The sequence below is a fragment of the Lasioglossum baleicum genome, chromosome 16, assembly GCF_051020765.1.
Source record: "Lasioglossum baleicum chromosome 16, iyLasBale1, whole genome shotgun sequence".
NCBI classification, from domain to species: Eukaryota; Metazoa; Arthropoda; class Insecta; order Hymenoptera; family Halictidae; genus Lasioglossum; species Lasioglossum baleicum.
Window position 1 is genome coordinate 460,254 of NC_134944.1, and position 24,113 is coordinate 484,366.

At 38.6% G+C, this 24,113-nt stretch overlaps 2 protein-coding genes and 1 long non-coding RNA gene across 5 annotated transcripts; 2 read left to right on the plus strand and 1 right to left on the minus strand.

Moving 5' to 3' along the window:
• Window positions 1–214: 214 nt before the first annotated feature.
• On the plus strand, window positions 215–2,097 carry LOC143217415 (uncharacterized). Its single transcript, XR_013010804.1, has 3 exons — window positions 215–815; window positions 1,646–1,736; window positions 1,811–2,097. It is a non-coding gene; the product is annotated as an uncharacterized LOC143217415 (long non-coding RNA).
• A 1,933-nt stretch (window positions 2,098–4,030) lies between these two features.
• Tbcb (tubulin-binding cofactor B) lies at window positions 4,031–6,246 on the minus strand. Of its 3 annotated transcripts, none has more exons than XM_076440473.1 (7): window positions 5,941–6,246; window positions 5,396–5,517; window positions 5,175–5,318; window positions 4,821–4,908; window positions 4,531–4,722; window positions 4,377–4,449; window positions 4,031–4,298 (listed from the first exon to the last, which is right to left on the minus strand). In XM_076440473.1, exons 2-7 carry the CDS (start codon window positions 5,510–5,512, stop codon window positions 4,181–4,183), a joined length of 732 nt encoding a protein of 243 aa, XP_076296588.1. In that variant the 5' UTR covers window positions 5,513–5,517; window positions 5,941–6,246; the 3' UTR covers window positions 4,031–4,180. The 3 variants fall into 3 exon arrangements, with proteins under 3 accessions (XP_076296588.1, XP_076296586.1, XP_076296587.1); XM_076440471.1 differs by having other exon boundaries at window positions 5,396–5,864; XM_076440472.1 differs by having other exon boundaries at window positions 5,701–6,246.
• A 1,374-nt stretch (window positions 6,247–7,620) lies between these two features.
• Window positions 7,621–9,188, plus strand: LOC143216915 (uncharacterized). The gene is made up of 3 exons (XM_076440497.1): window positions 7,621–8,222; window positions 8,301–8,588; window positions 8,773–9,188. The coding sequence occupies exons 1-3, from the start codon at window positions 7,854–7,856 to the stop codon at window positions 8,773–8,775; spliced, it is 660 nt and encodes a 219-aa protein (XP_076296612.1). The 5' UTR covers window positions 7,621–7,853; the 3' UTR covers window positions 8,776–9,188.
• Window positions 9,189–24,113: the final 14,925 nt, after the last annotated feature.

Sequence of the window (24,113 nt, forward strand, 5' to 3'; positions counted from 1 at the left end):
TAATTTCTCTTCGATATCTCTTTTAGATCAAAAGTTATAGCAAAATGTGCGTCGCGCCGCGTGCTGTGCCCGAGATTCAAATGCGCGCCGTCTCCAGATTCCGACTTTTCGCCTCATGCTTCCGAAACTTCGGCAACGTGAAAATCGAAGGAACGCGTCGCCGACGCGTTCGGTCGAGCAGGTAGTCACACGGACATGGTAGAGGTACGTTTGTTGTGTAGCGCGCGTGCAATCGAACATGCACCAACACGGTCAAGCGCGGTCGACACCGCTCACGGATACGACGATACGTCAGGGAAGGGGAAACTGCCGTTCAGTTTTCAGCAGTTTTCAGTTATTCTCTCAACTCTCAACAGTTCGCAAGTTCTCGTTCGCTTAGCTCGGTCGTAATATCTGTGGTTGTCAGGAGGACGCCGCCGCATGTCACATTGTACTTTCACTTTCGAGATATTGTCGTTTAAAGTTTTGATCACTAATGCTTTGACAAGGACATTGGTTAAATTGTATTATTTTTTCGAGCCTTTTGAATTGATTTTCGTGACGTTTTTTCTGGTAAATACCTAATCCTACACTATAAAGTTCAATAAATGCATAAACTGAAATTTTTTGAAATTGTGACATGCAGCGTTTTTCTTGACACAATCACAGATATATTTACATAGCTTCGCTCTGTGGTTACACGTTACATTCGCAGGTGCGGTCTGCGTTGCGGCATTTGACTATTTGACTATTTATTAGATTGACTTGCTTGGATTATGTGATTACGTGGATTACTTGGATTACGTGCACTACGTGGAAGGAAGGAAGAACGGAAGGTATTTGTACATATTTATATTGGTTGATCGGTTTCATTTTGCTCAAATGTCTCCCAGAATCTTCGCGTGAAAAAGCGTGAGAACGCTTGTCGGCACACCACGCGACAGTGCCATTTGCCATCACGTATGAGGTGCTACGGGGCGAGTATGTTCACTTCAATGTAGAGTCCAAAATAGTAAATTGTTTGTTTCTTTATCACTTTATCACTCTCTTTTCATTATCATTATTATCATTTATCACTTTAAACAAATCCAACACAATTCAGCTTTAGCCCATTCAGATTAGAATTAGCTTAGCAATATTCTAAATCGGCAAAATGATGGCTTAAACCAATTCAGTAAGGCAAGTATTAGGTTGACCCAAAAGTTTCTTCCGCATTGTGTTCCTTTAATGTAGCTAAATAAATACAAACAATACGATAATCTTTATGTTAATATTTTAGTACTTCTTAATATGAATTTGCATTATGTGCATGCATCGAAAAACAACTTTTGGGACAACCTAATATTTATTTAGCAATATTAAAGAAAGGCATTGCGGAAGGAACTTTTGGGACAACCTAATATTTAATCTTCTTCACTTGCTTCTCATCATCGAATTTTTTTATTTCTGGTAGTACATTCTTTTGTTTGTAGTTCAACTTTAATCGATTTTTTATAAATATCATTGCAATGTTTGAATCAGTTAGGTATATTAGTTGATGAAAAACGTCAGAAGACCTTTTGTAATTGTAGCACCAGAAATTAGAAAATTCGTTGAGATGAGCAATAAGCGAAGAAGATTAAATACTCACCTTTACTCACTGTGTAATTAAAAATCTAATTTACAGAACGGAGGATAAATATAATGTGCTATCCAGGGAAGGAGGAGAAGGAAGCTGCGGCAACCGGGGAAGAGGAAGACCTCTAATTTTTCACGTGGTACGTATATCTAATTATGCCATTCAACACACATGCATATATTGTACATTACTGATTTTCTTTGTATTTTTTAGGTATCCCACCTATGCCAGAACGTGCTACGGGCCACAAGTTTTGGGAAGCAGAGGCAACAACGTGTAATAATCACAATATACAGGGTGTTCCGTTTAAATACGAACACCTAAATATCTCTTCAGGTTATTGTGATGCAAAAAATATTTGTTACGTAATGTGCATGGTGTCAATGGACCAAATATCTGGCACACCGTGCACATTACGTAACAAATATTTTTTGCATCACAATAACCTGAAGAGATATTTAGGTGTTCGTCCAATAATAAAGCATAGTAATAATAAAAAATTATAATATTTATTATATATATATATATTCCTTGTGTCATTGTCCATGTGTCTTTACCAACTCCCTGCGGTGTATTAAAAAATAAGAAAAAGTAAATTTTCTTGTCCCTTGTACGACACTTTGTCTTTTTTTGCATGTTGACATTTTAATCTTAGCTTCCATCTCTTGCAATCGATGCAGAGAATTTTTATTTTGCACAGATTTTTTTTTCGTTTTCTCTCCTTGCATGTGACTGAATATTCATTCAAAAATCAGTATTGTCGGTAAAAAGGGAAACTGCTACATATTTGTACAATAGAAATCTACTTTATCGACATCTGCCACATTAGTGCGATCTGCCCTTACCGACGGCGCTGCCCTGTATAACGGCATTCGCCGCATTAATCAGTGCGACCGTGGTGCCATCTTGCGGGGAAGCGGAATCCAGGATAGAGTGGCGTTCCAGCTAGACTGCAGAAGCTGCATTTCACGTGGGCTGCATCCAGACGGTTCCAGGTTGTCCAAGTGGAGTCAACTTATGCGCGTTTTCGTCACTCCCCGTGGAGTCAATTGTGCTATCAGGGAGGTTACAGGCAAACACAACGCTTGGAGCTGCGTCGAGACCCAGACAGGCCGATTCAGCCGGGCACCTGTGCACAAAATGGCGCGAATATCACCTGCAGGGGGCTCGAGCCCAGGGCCTGCCGGCCGGGCTGGGATTCAGCCTGTTTTTGAGAGGGCAGCACGGTATCACACTAATGTGGCCAATCAGTAGTGCTTCCATTGAGCCCAACTTTTCTCGCGCATGCGCGACACAGGGCGGGTCGCATCAATGTGGCAGTACTGTGCAAATGCGTAGCAGTCTCCCTTTTTACCGACAAAAGTATAATAAGTTAATAAATAAGACCTTTGAGGGCGATTGCTGCCTAGATTGACCTTTATCTGGCGTTTTTGACTACTGAAAAAACCCGTGTTTGTATTATCACGAAATGAGAACGCGAATCCCGCACCCTTGCAATCTTGCAAATCGGCCGAACACCGGCCCGGCCGGCAGGCCTTGGGCTCGAGCCCCCTGCAGATGAAATTCGCGCCATTTTGTGCACAGGGCCCGGCTAAAATCGAGCCGGTGTGCTGTCTGGGTATTTACGTATCCTATATATAAGTCAGTATATCTATAGGTACATGGATTATGTATTTGTACGTTTCCAACACCAACACCAACTCGTTAATTAGAAAGAGAGCGCATTACGACCACAACAGGCTCTCTCTCTCACTCTTTATATCCCGGCCGCCATGGTAGGCTTCAACGCTTCGTATAGGCCGCGCATCTGAAGCCGGGTCTATAAGTGTATGTGGTCTAAGGTCTAGGTCTAACAAGATTTTTACGATAAAGATTCAGGCTTGTTCAGGCTCTTCAGGGTTTGAGATTCAGGTAAAAGTGTTTCGGAATTGGGTCGGTAGATGGTGCAGCATATCTATCGCGCCTTTATTGAAAGATTATTACACTCTGAAAAATGGTCAACTACTGATACCAGGTCAATTACTGGTGCATTTACCTTAGTTAATTATTTCGCAGTAAATACTGATAGTGTTGGAGTTTCTAGTACAAATAATTATGAACTGGAGAACAGGGTAAATTTTACATAATCTCTGTACTATTTAATGTAAATTGCAATAGTACACAGTTCTATGTGTTTTATAAGGTATAATTTGTAACGCTTACAATCGCCATTGTAACTTGGTTCAATGGATAGCAAAGCTTGAGTACTTTTACATTGAGTAGTATTATACATTTGACATGTCTGGTACTAGAATGATTACAACAGAAGCTGATAAAACAATTAAAGTTTATAAACTTCTTTATATTTATTTATCTTCATAATACAATTGTAAGCACAATTTATTAACTACGCGTTTTAATTTTATGAAAATCAAACTATAAAATTTTCTCTCCTTATGTTAATATTTTTAGACTCGAGAAACACATCCTGTTAATTAGAGACCAGATGTAATGAAATGAAGAAAATATTAAATGTCTAGTGCATAATTAATTTGATATTTTTCGTAAGTTTTGAGGCAAAATTGATAAAATATTTTAAATATTTTAAAGTTCTTCGTCCAAATCGAATAGTTCTTCTGGAAAATCACCTACTTTTATATGCATTGGTTTTATGAATCCACCATATTTTGGTAAACACTCGAAATATTTTGTACCATTGACACTGCAATATCAGTTATGACAAATTAAGCATACATGTACATAAAATTATAGAAGAAGATAAAATTCATTATAATCTTACGTTCCGTCGTTTTTGCCACGTGGTTCATCATATTTTACACCAATCCACCAACCTTCCTTAAATTCCGTTTTACCTATAAATGGAATGTGTTATGTTTCTAAACTGTAAATAAGAGAAAAAAACCGTATAGGTGAACACAAGTTATACTACTCACCAACATACATGATAGTAGCTCGTCTTTTTGGTTGGTTTGGTACAGAAACCTCACAACGTTCTCCAACATGACATGAGTTAGCTTGTGCTTCCTCAGCCTCTTCTTCTTGTCTTTTTTCTTCTGCTTTCTTTTCTGCTTTTTCTTTGTTATATTTCCCTAATTTATTTTTCTCTAAGAATGCTTTTACAGTATCTAAAGCATTAGGAAAGTATATTTTATCAAATAATTTCTGTGTGTATTTTTGGTTACCTTTTAGTAGGCCACCCTGTAGAAATGTTTATGCGTTTTACCTGTTCTTTTAGCATATTCTTCTTCGGATATCTCGAATTTGTCGATGCTATCTAAATTTGATTCTTCACGTGTAAACTTATCAATTACCTAAAATGCAATATGTACATATATTATCGTTGTTGTTGTAATTATCCATAAATAAATACAAAACCTTAGTAATAATTAGACAGCGGATCTTTATGCAAAATAGAAAATTTCCAGCTGAATTGCAACAAACTGGTGTGAAATAGAAATTTATTTTCTTTCTAATTTTTCCAACGAATTCTTTCAAATTACACCTATTCATTTTTGCCATAAATGCATAAAATCCGCTGTCCAGTAATAATAAGTAAGTATTAACAAATTTATTTTACATGTATTCGCATTCCATCGTCAATAGGATACGATCCTAAGAGTTGTTGTCCATTGTTTAACGTGCAAACTAATCTATCATTTTTATCAAATACTTCAACTACCATTGTAGCTGGATTAGCCCCAGTAATAAGCTCCAATTTCCCCTGCCGTAAAGTAATAACGAATTAGTACATAATAAAAGCGATAGTACAATGAAAATTATCATATAAAACATTCTTACCTTAAATTCATCGATTGTTATACCTTTCTGAAATCTTCGTTCTACGTAATATTGCTGATTAGAATTAGTAATAGATAAATTCAGAAAATCTGACGTTACAACGCTGTATTCACTCATTTTTCCTGAATTAGGGGGAATGTATTGATATATTACTCAACTTATATTATCGACTTTCAAATTTTACGCTTTGTGTATTTAAATACAATAGGTTACTTAAATAGGTTACAACTTTCAAACACAGTTTTTACAAAATAAATCATTTATTAAAGAATAATAAATTCAATGTTTACGTATTGCGTACGTACAAGTCACAAGATATTTTGTATACAAACATATAAGCAAACTGAACGTTGAGGCCAGGTTACGAGATATCTCGTCATATCTCGTATTATATTGATTTCGCATACGCGCGTATCGACGATTCAACGAATTAAAAACAATTTGATCTGCAGTTGAAATGTAAAACTGTCTACATAATAAACAGATATATAAAAAATATTGTATAGAAATATTTAAGAATTTATAAATGTGAATTGAAAAAGTACTTGTACACGTTGTACTGGTCTGCTCAAAAGTGTGCGGCTTCTGGAATCTGGTGGAAGCACGTTAGGCGAGCAGAGTGCTGTTACGCTGTATTGTTTTATGTGATTTGCGTTGTTAGCATTACACGAATTGTAGTATGTACATATACAGTGCAACAATTGTCAAGATTCAAGATATGGACTCTATGTGTATAACGTATAACCAGTGGTGAGATATTTTGCAATATTGTGCAAGATTTCTCGCGTATGCGAGTCCAAAACAGTAACGCATCTATGTACAGAGAGTATATGAGAGTGCTCACTGGTGCTCACCATGCTCACGCCCGGGTTTTGGCCGTGCCCATATAGTGCTGCCCCCTACTCTAGTACTTAGCCTGGATCAGCTCCTACATCATGTTTAGCCTGGAACAGCTCCTGCATCATCTTTAGCATGGAACAGAACCTACATCATCTTTAGCAAGAAACAGAACCCACTTTACTGTTAGCACATCTGACGACATCTGTCACCGACGAGATACTATTAAAGACTGCCAGCCCCTGTGCTATTCAGCGAGCCCGGTAACCGGGCACAACGGGCGCGGGGATAACGTGAAAGTTACAGTGATCTGATATACCACGTCGCTAAAAATTCGAAATAGTGCCACAATAATGCCAAAACATCGTCTGAAATATGGCGGAGAATGTAACATTTAATAATAATCGATATAGTTTCGTGATAATTCGCATTCTCGCCGATGCATCGCGACGAGAATCTCCTCAGTGGTCTTCTTCACCGACAAAATGCCGTCGTTGGCCTTCTGTTTCTCTGGATGGAGCCAGAATATATGGACACAGAAGACACTGTATCGTGTTAGCAACGCGCCCGCGCGCTACACTCACCAGCGTACCTTTACTATATCCGTGTGCGCTGCTTGTGCGCTTATGCCAGCCACAATCTATTTTTAGCACTTGCCATGTTGCCATGTTGTATTGCTTTACGGCGGAAGCGAAACTGAAATTCGGCTGTCGACAGTGATGCCGAAATCGTGGTACTGTGGTACTAAGCCGTGGTACGAGACCCCCCCCACTATGACCTACCGTTGCCCCTACTGGCCTTCTCCAACTCGCTCGCGCGCTACACTCACCAACGTACCTCTCCTAGGATATGAGAGGTACGTTGGTGAGTGTAGCGCGCGAGCGAGTTGGAGAAGGCCAGTAGGGGCAACGGTAGGTCATAGTGGGGGGGTCTCGTACCACGGCTTAGTACCACAGTACCACGATTTCGGCATCACTGGCTGTCGAGCCGTCGAGCGTATAAATCAGGGGGTGTCGACTCCCATGGGTACGAATTTAGTTCTAGTTCAGTACCCATAGGTATGGTGGCAGCACAGTAGTGCCTTGGTGGTGGGGAAATCCTATCTTTGCCTTGCGCGCATGCGCGTCGTCATTTGGCGGCAATTTGGCGGTTTTTTGACTGTTTTTGACGGTTGGTGACGCTTACTTTCAACTGTTACTGAGTCAGACCAAGTCGGACAAGTCAACGCTGGATAATTTCGATTTTATATCAATTTTTCTTATATATATATTTATCATTTATATATACTTATTATATATATATATATATATATTATATATATATTTTTATATTATATATATTTTATATCAATTATATTTGTATATATATTTACTCCAAAATACTGAAAGAAAAATATAAGTTTGCTGATATATATATATATATAGTGGAATAAATAATTTAATAATATTTTATTTATTCATACTATTTAATACAGCAAAATATAAAATTTCTTTCAGTATATCTAGTTTTCACTTCAATGCACTCAAGTGCACCGCAGTGAAAACCAGAAACTTGTTCTCTCGTGTTCTCTTTTGTGTTTTTAGATTAATCTGGTACCCGAGACAGACTTGGAAGCTACAGGATGCCAAAATATACATGTGTAGTACCTGATTGTAAATCCAATGGAAAGGTTCCTGCACATTCTTTCCCGAAGGATCCAGTTCGAGTACTGGAATGGAAGAAGGCTATATGTTCTCCACAAGTGGACGAATTATTGAACGAGAATTTGAAACATCTTCGTATATGCGCATTGCATTTCAAAGAAGACGACGTCATCCCAACGTTAGTCAGGCGCAAATTACGAGAGGATGCAGTGCCCAGTTTGCTGTTGCCTGAAAAGCAGCATGTGTCCGATAAGAAGAATGCTCCAGAGATGTTGGATACACATTTAAGGGAAGAAATGTGTGTTGAGCTACCAGAAGATAATACTGCATTAAATCTTCAAGAAGAGGTATGTATATTAAGGTAATAGATAGGATGGAATGACCCAATATTAACAATAAAAGTGTATGCTAATAATGTTTGACAGGATAAAGCAGCTGCAGCAGAGTTTAGAATAACTAAACGGAAAAGGAAAAATGTACATCGGAAAATACGACCCAGTATAACTCCACGAGCCGAAGAATTTCGCAACGTTGCCGAAGCATGGAAGAGACGACAATACAACCATGTGATGAAACTAAAAAGCTTCAAAAGGCGTCTTGCAACGGCCAACAATTTCATAAAGAACAATGGCTTAAAGAAGTACAGCAAATTAAATCCGGCGCAGCAATTATTTTTGAAAATGCAGCTGTGTAATGTGGACAAAAAGGCAAAGGTAATATCATTATATTATTTTATTATTACTATGGTTTATTATTATAATTTTTATATATTTCATTATCGTTGTTTATTATTGTATAGTTTACTATGTATGTAGTATATATATGTAGTTTTAATAATAAATATGTTATATTATTATATGTTATATTATCAATTAATTTTCCCTGAAAATAAATTAGTAACCATCAATAGAGGAATACGATTACACGTATATGCAAGGTTCATTATGTGTGAGTCAGGTGTGCGTGTGATCCACACACTGCTGTATCCCTACTCTTTGGTCTCTACTGTGCTGCCACCATACCTATGGGTACCGAACTAGAACTAAATTAGTGTCCACTTTTTCATATGGGAGTCGACACCCCCTGGTATAAATCGCAATCTGGAGCTAGCATTCGAGTCCCCGTGCAGCGGGGATTATTTTTTAATTTTTATTTTTCATTACTTTTTTAATTACGTTTTTTAACCTTCCAAAAAATTAAAAATGTAAAAACTATGTTCAAAATATGTATTCATTTTAAATAGAAACGTTTTGTTACTGTCATAATTGCATTAATAAAAATTGGTATATGATCGAGAACAGGTTGATGGTATTTATTTGGACTGATTGGAGAATACGAAAATGCAGGAAGTATTTTTTAGTTTATGAATCAATTTGTAGATTTATTAGTTGTCAAAAAAATAATAAAATAAATTGTATAATATATATAAATTGATTTTATACTAGCATACACAAGTTTATTTATTAAAAAATACAGTCATAACTATAATTATAATAGAATTTCATAAAATGTATATTGAGGTTATTCCAAACTCATCTTTTTTCGCAATGATGCTCTAATTTCATTGCTTCTCTCGAATGTCCATTTCCTTCCGAGACAGTGGCGTTTTTAGGTGTAAATAAAAAATGTTGATATAATTATATCAATTTTAAAATATATCATAATTAAACTACAATTATTCTAATAACGTGGAATGTAGTACATATTAAGTTTTAGTTACCCGGATTTTCTTCTTCGACGTTAAGCACTCTTTACTGCTTCTCGTAATTTACGTATATGCAACATTAAGGTGGACCTTATTTTTCGACCATGAAATTTTTTTGGTCCCGTAAACCAGAATTGTGACAAATGTTGAGAAAATGGTCCAGAAAAATTTTGGGGCCGTTTGGATCATGGGAAAATGAGTTTTTAATGGAAAATGAGAATTTTTTAAATCATGACATAAATAGACGTTATGATATATCGTTGAATTTGTCTTTTTTCTCTTTAAGAATCCATATATAGCATAAACAGTTGTTGATAGAAAAAACATCCGTGACCTTGAAAACTTTAAATAATGACTTTGAAAAAATTTTTTTTCTTTGATACTATATCCACCTCCTTATATACTACAACTTTTGTTTGAAGAGTTTTTTCATATATGTATACATAACTGACAGAGATATTATATATAAATAAATTCATTAATACGCTCCAATCTACAGAAGAACAAGAAAGCGAGCTAATAAAAACGTGGTAAAAATAGTTCTAATATCGGAAAAAGAAGTTATTATGAGTAATAAGTAGTCTGACTGAAACATGGACTGAAGGTGGTCAATGATACCGCTGAACGGGGCGTTAAACTAATGGAGGATCATAATAAAATTTTATCTAGAAACAAAGAGGAGAAATAATATATGTATACTATACAAACTGTGATGGAATGTCGAAAGCAGTATCCTGACGCCACAAAGCAGAATTTGTCAAAGGATTTGTAAATATTTTTTAATATAGCGAGAAACACCTGATCAATCCCTACATGATTAATTGCATTTTTAAGAGGCATTGAAGACTGCTTGTTAATTGGCAGTTATTAAATTTTTCATTTTCCTCAGTGCCGTCAAGTTTTTTCATAGAGTCATTGAAGTTTCCATTTTTCTTGGAGTCATTAAATTTTTCATTTTCCTCAGCGTCATTAAGTTCTTTATTTTTCTCGGAGTCATTAAGTTTTCCATTTTTCTTGGAGTCATTGAAAAGTCCCTCTTTGTCGTTTACGCGCTGTCGTAAAAAAAGTTCTGGTATGTTGCTAGTCTAAAAATATGATCAATGCTATTTTTCAGTTTCTCAAATAAATCTGCATTTGTCGAATTTTTGCGTGTTTTTCAGTTTGTGTAATTAACATTTTGAACCAAAAAATCGGGAAAAAATCTCAATTATCAATTTCAATTAAATGCAATTATATGATTAAATTAATGCAAGTAAATGGGAAAAATTGACCGAAAATTGAATGGCGCAACGGCTGTTTAAATAATTCGGAGGACTACCTCGTCCGGCTAGACCCTTCATTCCAGATTGTAATATTCCAATATTTCAGTATCATTTTTAATATTGTTCAAGTACTATTTAAAACTATTAATGAGTTTTAACAACAAAATATTTTAAATGGAAAACTAAATTTTGACAAATAAGATACGATTATAGCAAGCTTGCTATAAATGTCGAAAACTCGAGTCTGGCCAGGGACATTCAATTTTCAGGAAACACTATTCTATGATGACGAACGGAGAAAAGGGAAGTGAAGCTCGAGGGTTTCGGTCGCCGTGGAGTGGAGTGAAACATTGTAACATGATACGGGTCGGGTCGGGTATATCGGTGTAAAATAACAGAATATTTTTTAAGAATTATTATTTTATATTAAAACGTTTGTAGCTCATTGCAACGTCGACCGATTTTGACGAAATTTTCAGAATATGTTTAATTGACACAGATTTACAAAACGTATTTTTTAAATTTTCAATGTCGGCCCATATAAAGATGTTGTAAAATGCAATTTTTAGTAAGTAAGTAAATACGTATTTATTTATTTATTTCAGCCTCGTGGCCCAGAAATTGGACATGGATTATAATTCTCGAAGCCATTCATCCCTCTATTTATCCATTCATCCGTTCCTCCACCCATCCATCCATATCCCATGCCACATCAAATACCTTATTGTCTATGTGATCTATCCCAATGTCTCCCCGCTAATCCTGCCTCTCTCTTGATTATTCCTTATGATTAATTCTTTCCTTTTTTTCTCTATACTCCTAACCCATTCTACAATTTCTCCCACTCTTTTCTCCTGTACTATCTTTTCTATACCTATGTTAATTCTTTCTACCCCTTCACAGTCTTCTGCCAGGTGTTTTAGTTTCCCCAAGTGTCTCTCATTTTTTCTACAATTCCGATCAGTTACTATTTTTGAAAAAATTATTTTCACATCCTGTACTAAACTAATTGTTCTAGCTTCCCAAAAAGTTCAAATCGTATAGTATAATTGTTACGGATCCATTGTATGTTCATTGTATAATTCGGTTTAAGTTGTGTGTGTGTGTTGCGAATCAATAGATTAATTTGGTTACGGTTAAAATGTCCTCTCTTCGTGCAAAATATCTGTGTAAAATGTAAGATGCGAACTACGTATGTGTATGTCGAACAAATATTGAAATAAACTAATAGCGTGCATAAAGTTAAGATTGTAGTAGCGATGGTACGATGCGGAGGTATTGTAAATTGCGTTCAAATATGGAATGGTATAATGATAAATCTGTAAATGTATAGAGTGTTGTTATGTGTGAAAGTGTGTAGAAAGGGAGGTACGCTTGATAGTGTCGAATCAAAACGTTATAAAAACACTCTCGCCGGCATCGCGTATTGTATGGGGACCGCCACATGGTCGGAAACCCCTGAAAGTGCCACGGGTAAGGTTGTTATTGACAACAGCCTAGGCCCGGTAGACCGGGAGGGGGTTGTGATCACCCCGTCCGAAACCAGGTCCACGAGCACGGTAAGATCGTAAGGATCGAACCGGGGCCGTTAGCCAGGCGAGGCCGGAGAGAGGGGGCTCAGCCGAAAATTGCCCCACTTCTAAGAGAGGAAGAGTGGGGCGGAGTATAAATATTGTAAGTTGACCGTGCGGAGCGTTAGAATAAGTATAATTGTACTTGAGGGTTGTCCAAATAAAATTTATGAACAGTCAGCAACAAATTGGTGCCGAAACCCGGGACTCATTTCGGGTAATCATACGATACAAGATTTCTCATTTCATTGATTGGAGATGCCTCAAAAGAGAAAGAGATGTCCAGCGGAGACGGACGAGTCTCAACCACCAGTTAGGAGAGGACGTAAAACAAAGACAACAGTTGCTGAATCATCCCATCCAAGGACTTCGCCTCAGGACCCAGAGAGCCCGGAGCCAGGACCGAGTGGGATATCGATGGTACGCCGTCAACACCGGCAAGGAGTCGAAAGGGATGCAGAGTCAACGAGTCTGAGGACAAGAGGAGTATCCCCAGGAGCCGCCGTGGAACCACCAGACGTCGAGGACAACGAGAGTCAACGAATCCACACGTATCATCACAGCACTCCACGATTGGTGAGATCAACCGATTTTTTGAATACACAAGCCGCGACAGATACGGCGACGCGTTTATCGGAAGCCATTGAAAGAACATTGCAGACCGTAAGAGAATCCTCAATGGGGGGAGGAAACCCCCATTTCGTTAATCGATTAACTACGGCGAAATCGTTACCGGTCTTTTCTGGCGATCCAATAGAGTGGCTCCACTTTAAAGGAGCGTACGAACTAACGACTCAACTCGGAAACTTTAGCGAACGCGAAAATATTGCGCGATTGTTCAACGCATTGAAGGGCGACGCGCGTGAAGCCGTAAGTGGTTTACTCGCGACAAATGGCGGGGCAATAGAGATTATGCAAACTCTAGACCTTCTATACGGGAACAAGAATGTCGTTGCTGAGAAAATCTCGAAGGAAATAAAAAACCTACCTTACCTAGACGCCGGAAAAATGAACTTAACGCAATTTGCTATTAAGTTAAAGGGTGCTGTTGCGGCTTTCAAATCATTGGAAGCCATAGGTCACTTGCATAGTTTCGAGCTAATAAAGAGCGTCGTGAGCAAACTTCCACCAGCCTTAACGTATGCGTTCAATAGATACGCAGTAACAGCACCCCCAGAAAAAACGGTTTTAGAGAAGATCACCGATTTCATTTATAAAGAGGCTGAATTAGCAGCATCGGTTGGTATTCTTGATCTTGCGCCGTCCAGTGCAAATACAGAGTCGACTCTTAGAACTTCAACAAGAAAATCGCGATGTACGAAGTCGGGAACGGTTAACGCGGTCGTGAGCGAAGTACGCAAAAACACGGCAGAGAGGGGAACGAATAGGGATTCGAACGGTTGCGCGTTTTGTCAACGATTTAACCATATATCTGTTGCTTGCACGCGATTCCTCCGGGAGCCGGTAAACCTTCGTTGGCGATTAGTAAGAAAATTGCGATTATGTATTAATTGCCTGGGGCGCGGTCACTTGCGAAATGATTGTAAACGAGCAGGATGTTCTATCTGCCGTGCGCGTCATTATAGACTCCTGCATATAAGAAGCTCAGGAACGCGGGCAGAAGGGTTAGAAGAAAGAGCCACAAGGTCTACGATGAGGTCGTCAGAGGAGGTAGGGGTCGCTGCGACGACAACCGTCAACGCGGAGAAAAGTTGACATGTACCAACAGGCACATTCCTAAAAATATTACCTGTGCGTGTCTCTGGACCGACAAGTAAGAGGGATACGTACGCGTTATTAGATGAGGGCTCGACGATTACATTAATCGATAAAAAATTGACGCGGTCAATAGGCGGGAAAGGACCAAAAATAAATCTCGCGCTAAAAGGGGTGAACGATCGCGAATTAGTGGTATCGAGTAGCGAAAAAATCAATGTCACTGTGCAAGGAGCGTTCGATTCCTATGATATCAATCACGCGTTAACTGTGCAGAATTTGAATCTTCCTCATCAATCTCTCCCAGAGTGTCTCGTGAAGCTAGTCAGCGAGACAGAACATATTAATCTAGAGGCGTACGAAAAAGTACAACCACAAATACTTTTAGGCCAGGACAACTGGCGTTTAATAGTTACTCGAGAATTTCGCGGAGTAAGAGGTCACGATTTAGCAATATCACGCACTCTATTGGGTTGGGTGATGCACGGCACCACAAAATTATGTACAGAATTCAAACGAAAAGTTCCAGTATGTTTTGTAAACTCGGATGAAGAAATGAATTCCGAAGAGCGCGAAAGCTGCAAGAAACTCAGCGATTTAGTAAAACTTTATTTTCAGTTAGACGATTTTGGGGTGCGTGTTGATACCAAACCTAGAAATATCCATGATCACGCCCAAGGGACGTTAGAGGAAACGAACCGTTACACGGGAAACGTGTGGGAAACGGGATTATTGTGGAAGTCAAATTGTATTCTTAACATCAACAGTTTCGCAACAGCGCGGAAAAGACTTTTTTCATTAGAAAAGAGATTGGATCGAGACCCACCATATGCGAAATTGTATTATCAAGAAATGAATCGTTTCATTAGGGACGGGTACGCGGAAAAAATAGAGAAAAAAAACGTTGAAGCCAAGCGTGTTTGGTACCTACCACACTTCGGTGTACAAAGGCCAAATAAACCAGGCAAGTTAAGATTAGTGTTCGACGCAGCTGCTAAAACCGCGGGTTATTGTCTAAACGATCAACTCGAAACAGGCCCAGATTTATTGCAGCCATTACCTGGCGTGTTATTACGTTTTTGTCAATACGCAGTTGCGTGCAAAGCGGATATCAAAGATATGTTTTTACGGGTAAAAATTAGAAAAGAAGACCGCGACGCGCAACGATTCTTATGGCGCGGTAGCGATCGTACAAAAGAGCCCGAGGTATACGCGATGACTTCTTTGATTTTCGGGGCGAAATCATCGCCCAGTAGTGCGATGTATATTAAAAATCGTAATGCCGAAGAGTATAGTTATTCGAAACCCGACGCGACAAAAAGCATAATAAAAAATAGTTACATGGACGACTACCTGATCAGTAGAAAATCAACGCAAGAGACAATAAATCTCGCTCGAGACGTCATAAAAATTAACGCTCGCGCGAACTTTGAAATGTACGGCTGGACGAGTAATGATAACACCGTAGCACGGACCTTATCTGGGGTAGAGTCATCCGGTAATAGGGAAGAAACGCGACTCTGCGAACGAGGGGGAGAAAAGGTACTAGGACTCTATTGGGATACGAAAACAGATGAACTATGTTTTAAAGTAGACATGGAAAAAATTCCCACAGAAGTAACTCGCGGACTCAGAAAACCGACGAAACGAGAATATTTGCGCATTATTATGTCGATTTTTGACCCCCTCGGCCTTCTAATTCCATTTACTACTAAATCGAAACTACTAATGCAAAAAGTCTGGCGTAGTGGAATTGGATGGGATAACCCGTTGCGCGATGAAGAGAATGAGAATTGGCGGACATGGCTACAGACGTTAAATGATATACGCGAAAGCCGTATTCCGCGTTGCCTTATTCCAACCTCCTACGTGCATTCCAAAGCTCAGTTGCATGTTTTTTGTGACGCGAGTTTAGAGGCGTATGCCGCGGCGGCGTACATAAGATTAGAAATAGAAAATGGCCCGGCAAACGTAAGATTGATCATGGCGAAATCGAGAGTTGCCCCTTTGAAACCGCTTTCCGTTCCCCGCTTAGAGTTACAGGCGGCTTTACTCGGTTCGAGATTAGCCAAAACGATTACCGAAGAACTAGATATTAAGTTGTAACAGACCTACATAACGTAGGCCTGTTACGAGCAAACCCCTAGCAAACCTCCACCGGTTATACACAACGTCGCGATCTAGTAACGTACCACCGGCCTCCTGTCACAACAACAACACCGCCTGTACCGCACGTACCCCGCACCCAGGCCCGTATTCCAACGGGAATCCAAATCAAATTTCCAAAATACTGTTCGAAAGACGGTATACGTCATTATCAAAATACCGCACCGCACCACCATCCCTTACCACCAAACCATCCCTATAAAAGCCGTCGCGAACAGACTAGAATCACCTGAGTCTGCCAGCAGTTATCCAGGGACAACATCGTGCGATATTCCAGTGCTGTGAGTATTCTACCTGTAACCGTTGTCCACGTCTCCGCCGTTATCGGCATCCTGGTTCCGCTGGTACGAGCCGTGCTCTACCTCGAACACCCGGTGCGTCACCGGTCTCTTTCGCTAGGCGCGTCGCCTCCGAGAGTCGACGATTAAGAAGCGGTGTGTCACCCCTTCGGCCTCGTCGGAACCCTGCCGTCCTGCCCGTCCGCTGGTGCGAGCCGTGCTCCACCTCGAACACCCGGTGCGTCACCGGTCACTTTCGCCAGGCGCGTCGCCTCCGAGAGCCAGCGAATAAGAAGCGGCCAGTCGAGCCAGACAAGGTGCGTCACCTTGACCGAACTCCCTGAACGACTGACCGGAGGAACTTCGATGACCCGTGCGTCACGGACATCGAAGGACCACTACAACCCGGCCTAGGTAGGGAGATCACGACGACAGTCGCGATCTAATCCTACTCCTGTCCATCCTGCCTGCACCCTACGCCTCTTACAGGTAGTACTCTCACGGTCACACGTTTTAAACTCACGGGCACCGTAGCATTATCACCGTGCACTATATCCTGAGGAACCGTATCCTGAGGCACCGTAGCTTACGCGTCCGAAAGGCAGCGAGTATAATTTATTTACCCGCAACCGACTCGTCTCAGTTATTTCACCCGTACTGACTCCGTTCCTCGCGTCGTCACTCCACTTGTCGTTTAGAACCCTGGGTCGGCGAGCTGTTCAACACCAAGGAGCCCGAACGCGAGGAAGCCGAACGACGACGAAACACACCTGTTTCAAAGTTTCAACAACGTTATTTATGGTCAGATTCAATGACCGTCATTAGGTGGATAAAAGGGGAACCGCGAACTCGGCAAGTCTTCGTGGCGCAGAGACTGGGAGAGATTGATGAAATAACAGAAGGTTCGGAATGGCGATGGGTCCCGTCGGGTCAAAACCCGGCAGACCACGCGACGCGATGGTCAAGTAACACGCCTAGCGCAATTACGCGTTGGCACGTTGGTCCCGAATATTTACAAAAGCCGGAGACTCAATGGCCAATAGAAAAACCGCTCAATGAAGTGAGTAAGAAAACAATAGATGAAATGGAGTTACGTAAAACTTTTGTATATACAGTAGATTTACAACCATCGTTCGAATTTCCGTTGTTAATAAGAATTTTGGGGTGGCAAGGTTTGTTAGTGATAGCTAAACGTGTGCAAGCGGCAGTGGACCGGTGGAGAGGAAAATCTCGAACAGGGATGACCGTAGACAATATCGCGAACGCAGAACGGTATTGGTTTCGCGTAATACAGGCCGAGCATTTTGGAAAAGAAATAGCTGCTATTGAAAAAGGAAAAGGCGTTCCTAAAGCTAGTAAATTAGCAAGTTTAAAACCGTATTTAGATGAGGACAGAATTCTAAGAGCAAGCGGTCGGGCTGTCAATATACACGAAGTTGAATTTAATAATTACCCGATTATACTCGATGGTAAGCACACCGCGACTAAAATGTTAGTAAAAGAGTATCATAGACGTTATTATCACGCAAGCAATAACATAGTTGTTAATGAGCTTTGTCAAATCTTTTATATAATCGGATTGAAGAAGATCTTGCGTTCGGTCGCGCATAGATGTGTAACATGCCGTTTACATCGTGCTAGACCTCAACCTCCGGTCATGTCTACTTTACCCACGGGGCGGTTGGCGTACAGACAAAGACCTTTCAGTCAGTGTGGAATCGATTATTTCGGTCCTATGTTCGTTAAAATTGGTCGACGTAGAGAAAAACGTTGGGGAGTCCTCTTTACATGTCTAACTACGAGAGCCATACACATAGAACTGGCCTGCAGCCTAAATGCAAGCTCTGCAATAATGGCCTTACAGCGCCTAGCTGCCCGTAGAGGTACCCCCGCAACCGTTTACAGTGATAATGGGACCAATTTTAAGGGCGCGAGTAGAGAAATCAAAGAAGCGATCGCCAAAATTGACAAAGAAAAACAACAAGAATATGCGTTAGCAAAGAAAATTAAATGGGTCTTCAATCCCCCGGATGCCCCTCACATGGGAGGAGTATGGGAACGTTTAATTAGATCGGTAAAAACTGCGTTGCACGTAATTTTACGCGAACAGGCGCCAACGGAAGAAACTTTACATACACTGTTAACTGAGATAGAACATACCGTGAACTCGCGACCGTTAACGTACGTTTCCGTAGATCCGAGGGATAAGGAGGCGCTCACGCCAAACCATTTTTTAATTGGCACCTCGTCAGGAAACTTGAGGTTGGGTCGATACGAAGCTCACGATACATGTTTGAGAAAGCAATGGCGAACAGCGCAACATTTCGCGGACGCATTTTGGAAACGATGGTTGCGCGAATATTTACCGTGTATAATAAATCGACCAAAATGGACCGAAAAAAGGGACCCGCTGAAACAAGGAGACCTTGTATTAATAATCGATATGCTAGCACCACGCAACGAGTGGAAAAAGCGAGCTATTACTGATGTGTTTCCGGGGTCGGATGGTGGAGTACGAGTCGTAAAAGTACATACTCCATGGGGAATCTTTACGCGGCCGATGCATAAACTTATTAAGTTACTAAGTATAGATGAAGTACAAAATCCCTGAATTTGTACGAGGGGGAGGATGTTACGGATCCATTGTATGTTCATTGTATAATTCGGTTTAAGTTGTGTGTGTGTGTTGCGAATCAATAGATTAATTTGGTTACGGTTAAAATGTCCTCTCTTCGTGCAAAATATCTGTGTAAAATGTAAGAAGCGAACTACGTATGTGTATGTCGAACAAATATTGAAATAAACTAATAGCGTGCATAAAGTTAAGATTGTAGTAGCGATGGTACGATGCGGAGGTATTGTAAATTGCGTTCAAATATGGAATGGTATAATGATAAATCTGTAACTGTATAGAGTGTTGTTATGTGTGAAAGTGTGTAGAAAGGGAGGTACGCTTGATAGTGTCGAATCAAAACGTTATAAAAACACTGTCGCCGGCATCGCGTATTGTATGGGGACCGCCACATGGTCGGAAACCCCTGAAAGTGCCACGGGTAAGGTTGTTATTGACAACAGCCTAGGCCCGGTAGACCGGGAGGGGGTTGTGATCACCCCGTCCGAAACCAGGTCCACGAGCACGGTAAGATCGTAAGGATCGAACCGGGGCCGTTAGCCAGGCGAGGCCGGAGAGAGGGGGCTCAGCCGAAAATTGCCCCACTTCTAAGAGAGGAAGAGTGGGGCGGAGTATAAATATTGTAAGTTGACCGTGCGGAGCGTTAGAATAAGTATAATTGTACTTGAGGGTTGTCCAAATAAAATTTGTGAACAGTCAGCAACAATAATATTAAAAAAGTTATCATTTTTAGAGCGTCCGAAAATTTTTGCGAGTCACAGTATGTACATATATCGCGCACAGAACACAATTCTTCTTTCTATTAAATCGAATTTCTTAGGTCAAACAATTGCGTTTTGTAATGTATAATAACATGTAATAACGTTAAAAATTACTTAATATACACCCGCGGTAAAATCAATAAGTATAACTTTCCTCCTCACAGCAGAAACGTCGAAAAAATTTTGACAATGATGTCCCACAATAAAAAAATCTGAAAAAAATTGACGACACTGCCTGCTGTAGTACTTTATCAAGGAACCAAACAGTAAAAAGCATGTTTTCATATTTTCTAGAAATCTACATTTTTCCGATGTTTGGGGGGTTTTTCATTATTTACGACCACAGTTTGCAACCAAAAAATCTGAAAAATTCTATAAAATGTGTCTTAGGATCCAAAATATGTAACATTTTTTTTAGAATTTTAGAACGTATTTGAGACCGGGAAATTGCGCTCGACTGTGCAACAGGCCTAACGGTTCTGGAGAACCGATTACACTGTCCAACACCAAATTTGTTTTCAATATACTGTTGGGTCCTTCTTATAGAGTTTTTTGCGCTGATTCCGAATCTGTCCTTAATTTTTCTCCTATACGCACAGTTTTTGAAAAACATGGCTTTGAAAAAAGAACATATTTTTCAACTTTAAACAAATATTGTGGTTATTATAAAAGATATTGAATTGTTCTTTACAGCAAAAGATTCTGTAGACTTTCCCGAATACAGTGATATCCAATATTAATACATTATGATTGTTTAAACATGTTTAAACAATGATTAAAAACGAAGAGACACTACTTTTGCACCAATTTTTGAGGATATTTTTCAATTTATCTCAAAAAATTAGGGTCCAGCGGAAAATCGAACTATACCACGCGATAGAGCAGACTTTTATCTTGAGAAACCAACCTTTCAAGTTTGTAACGTCGACGTTTTTTTCCAACCAGAAAACAAAATAACTTCGCCCGACATGAGCCACCAGTGGCGCGGCGAGGCGGCCTTCGTCGTCGATTTTCAATTGTTACTTTCAACAATTGCGTCCGTTGCCGGTTGCGGCCCGCGCGTATTCTTATGTTTTCACTTTTGGCCCACTGCAGTCCGCGGGGGTTGCTCATCACACTGGTTTAAATAAATAAATTTATATATTTTTCTATTTGTGAATTATATTATTCTAATAATTTATTGTGAAAATAATTGTTTAAATAAATAAAAACAAATAACAAATTTGTATAGATTATAAAAATCTATTTATTTTAACAATAAATTATTGAAATAACAATTCAAATAATGAATATGGAAACAAATTATAAAAATTTATTTATTTAAATTATTTTAACAATAAATTATTATTGAGAAATAACAATTCAAATAATTAATATAGAAACAAATTATAAAAATTTATTTATTTAAACAATTATTTTAACAATAAATTATTATTGAAATAACAATTCAAATAATTACTATAGAAACAAATTATAAAAATTTATTTATTTAAACAATTATTTTAAATTATTGAAATGGTATTTCAAACAATAAATATAGAAACAAATTATAAAAATTTATTTATTTATAAATTGTTTAAATAATAAATATTAGGTCGAACACAATATAGAATACAGAATGACAGAGAACCGAAATCCGGAACCGAAATCCTGAACCGAAATACATAATATCGGTTCTCCAAAATCGTAACCGTAACCGATACTGCCAGCCAGTACCGATATTCTCGTAACAGTTATAAGTGTTATAACATAACATCATTTCGGTTCTTAATAACTATTTCAATCAGAACCGAAAAATAACAGTTTAAACAGTTATTTTCTAACCGTTCCAATCCCTGTCTGTAGCGTAGATTTACCACTATTTTAATATACTATACGATTTGAACTTTTTTTGGAAACTAGAGCAATTAGTTTACTGCAGGATGTGAAAAGAAGTTTTTTAAAAAATTGCAATTGATCAGAATTGTAGAAAAAATACTAAAAGTTGCGTTTTACAACTTTTTAATGTGGGTCTATCTACAGGGTGATTCACGCAATTGTTACAAGTCATAACTCCGTTATTATTGCATTTACAAAAAAATGCCAAAGGAGGAAGATAAATGGTTCGAAGAGAACTACATCTGTAGGCCTTTCGATTTTTTTAGATGCAGCAGTGCATGTGCAATTAACAATTGCATCATTTCTTTAAATAGAAATGCATATTGTTTTTTACACAGATCGATTCTTCTGTTCATTCTACGTAAAAAATTATTAGGGTACACATGGCAAAAAATTATTAGATCTCGAGATATTTTCAAAAAATGTCTTTATTGAAGAAGATGCTCAAACGCTTCTCCATTACATTCTAAACATTTCTTATAACGTTTTTTTATTGTTTGCATAACTGCGTTTATACATCAATACGTTGGCCAGCCCGTTCACCTGATTTAAGTCCCCTTGACTTTTTCTGTGGGGTTATTTGAAAGATAGAATTTATTCAAACCCCATAGATTCTGTAGAGAATCTGAGAGAAAGAATCATACTGGAATGTGCAGCAATAACTGCAGATAATTTAAACGCAGTTATGCAAACAATAAAAATACGTTATAAGAAATGTTTAGAATGTAATGGAGAAGCGTTTGAGCATCTTCTTCAATAAAGACATTTTTTGAAAATATCTCGAGATCTAATAATTTTTTGCCATGTGTACCCTAATCATTTTTTACGTAGAATGAACAGAAGAATCGATCTGTGTAAAAAACAATATGCATTTCTATTTAAAGAAATGATGCAATTGTTAATTGCACATGCACTGCTGCATCTAACAAAATTTAAAGACCTACAGATGTAGTTCTCTTCGAACCATTTATCTTTCTCCTTTGGTATTTTTTTGTAAATGCAATAATAACGGAGTTATGACTTGTAACAATTGCGTGAATCACCCTGTATACTTAAAATTTAAAAAATACGTTTTATAGATTTGTGTCAATTAAACATATTCTGAAAATTTCAGGGTAACCCTAAAGTTATTCTTCTAAATTTTCGTAGAAAGAATTGGTTTTCAATTTGGTTTAATTAATAATAACTGTGCCTAAAAATATGAAAAAAATTGGAGACAGTATTGATGACAGTAAGTATTTCATCATTAAATTAATTTCCAAGATGGTGGCTTTTAAACATCGATATAAAATCTGTGTTTCTTCGAAATCTTCCGGCTTTTCTATTTTTTAAAACTAGAGTTTGCAACAAAGGCTCGGGAAAAATTAAAATACTTCTATGAATATAATTTATAGTATTAGAGATTTGTATATTAGTTACATATTTGATATAAAACAATATAAACTGTATGTCCTAATCCTGGCCAATGATGATGTACGATCTGATCCAGTCTAAAGATGATGTAGGATCTGATCCAGGCTAAAGATGATGTAGGATCTGTTCTAGGCTAAAGATGATGTAGGATCTGATCCAGGCTAAAGATGATGTAGGATCTTGTCCATGCTAAAGATGATGTAGGAGCTGATCCAGGCTAAGTACTAGAGTAGGGGGCAGCACTATATGGGCACGGCCAAAACCCGGGCGTGAGCACTTTCATATACTCTCTGGTATCTCGTCGGTGCATATAGTACCTTGACGGTGTGGTTGGTGTCACACGAATATTTCGGTGTCCTCTAATGCCCTCTAGGATATACTCCGCCTGGAGTGAGAAACAGAAGGCCACCGACGGCATTTCGTCGGTGCAGAAGACCACTGTATCGTGTTACGCATGTTACCACAGACGAAAAAAAGGTGATGTTACGTTCTTCGACGAACGTTTTCAAGATAAACAGATATTTCAGACGATGTTATGGTGTTCGTTTTGTAGGTTTAAAATATTAGCAGCAAAACTAATATCAACGACAAAGAATTGCTTGAAATATTCTATGTAAGAGCATAATTTTAGGAAAACCAACAATTTCTACTTCATATTTTATATAAGATACCTAAATTTGTAATATGACAAAATTGGGTTGGAACGAAAGTTTGTGGCGTTTTTAAATTAAAACTCAAAGAATGAAATTATGATATTTATACATAGATTTGTTCAATAAGTAACATATTTCCCATTCTCTTCTATTAGTCTTTGCCATTTTTTAAGTGACTGATCATCTTATTCAATAGATCTATG

Bases quoted from the DNA above. Each gene is read 5' to 3' on its own strand.
- Tbcb (XM_076440473.1), bottom strand. From the start codon at position 5,512: ATGAGTGAATACAGCGTTGTAACGTCAGATTTTCTGAATTTATCTATT. The intron at 5,319-5,395 runs GTAAGAATGTTT...ACTTTACGGCAG, and splicing joins TAACAATCGATGAATTTAAG to GGGAAATTGGAGCTTATTAC. The intron at 4,450-4,530 runs GTGAGTAGTATA...TTCCATTTATAG, and splicing joins AGCTACTATCATGTATGTTG to GTAAAACGGAATTTAAGGAA.
- LOC143216915 (XM_076440497.1), top strand. From the start codon at position 7,854: ATGCCAAAATATACATGTGTAGTACCTGATTGTAAATCCAATGGAAAG. The intron at 8,223-8,300 runs GTATGTATATTA...AATGTTTGACAG, and splicing joins CATTAAATCTTCAAGAAGAG to GATAAAGCAGCTGCAGCAGA.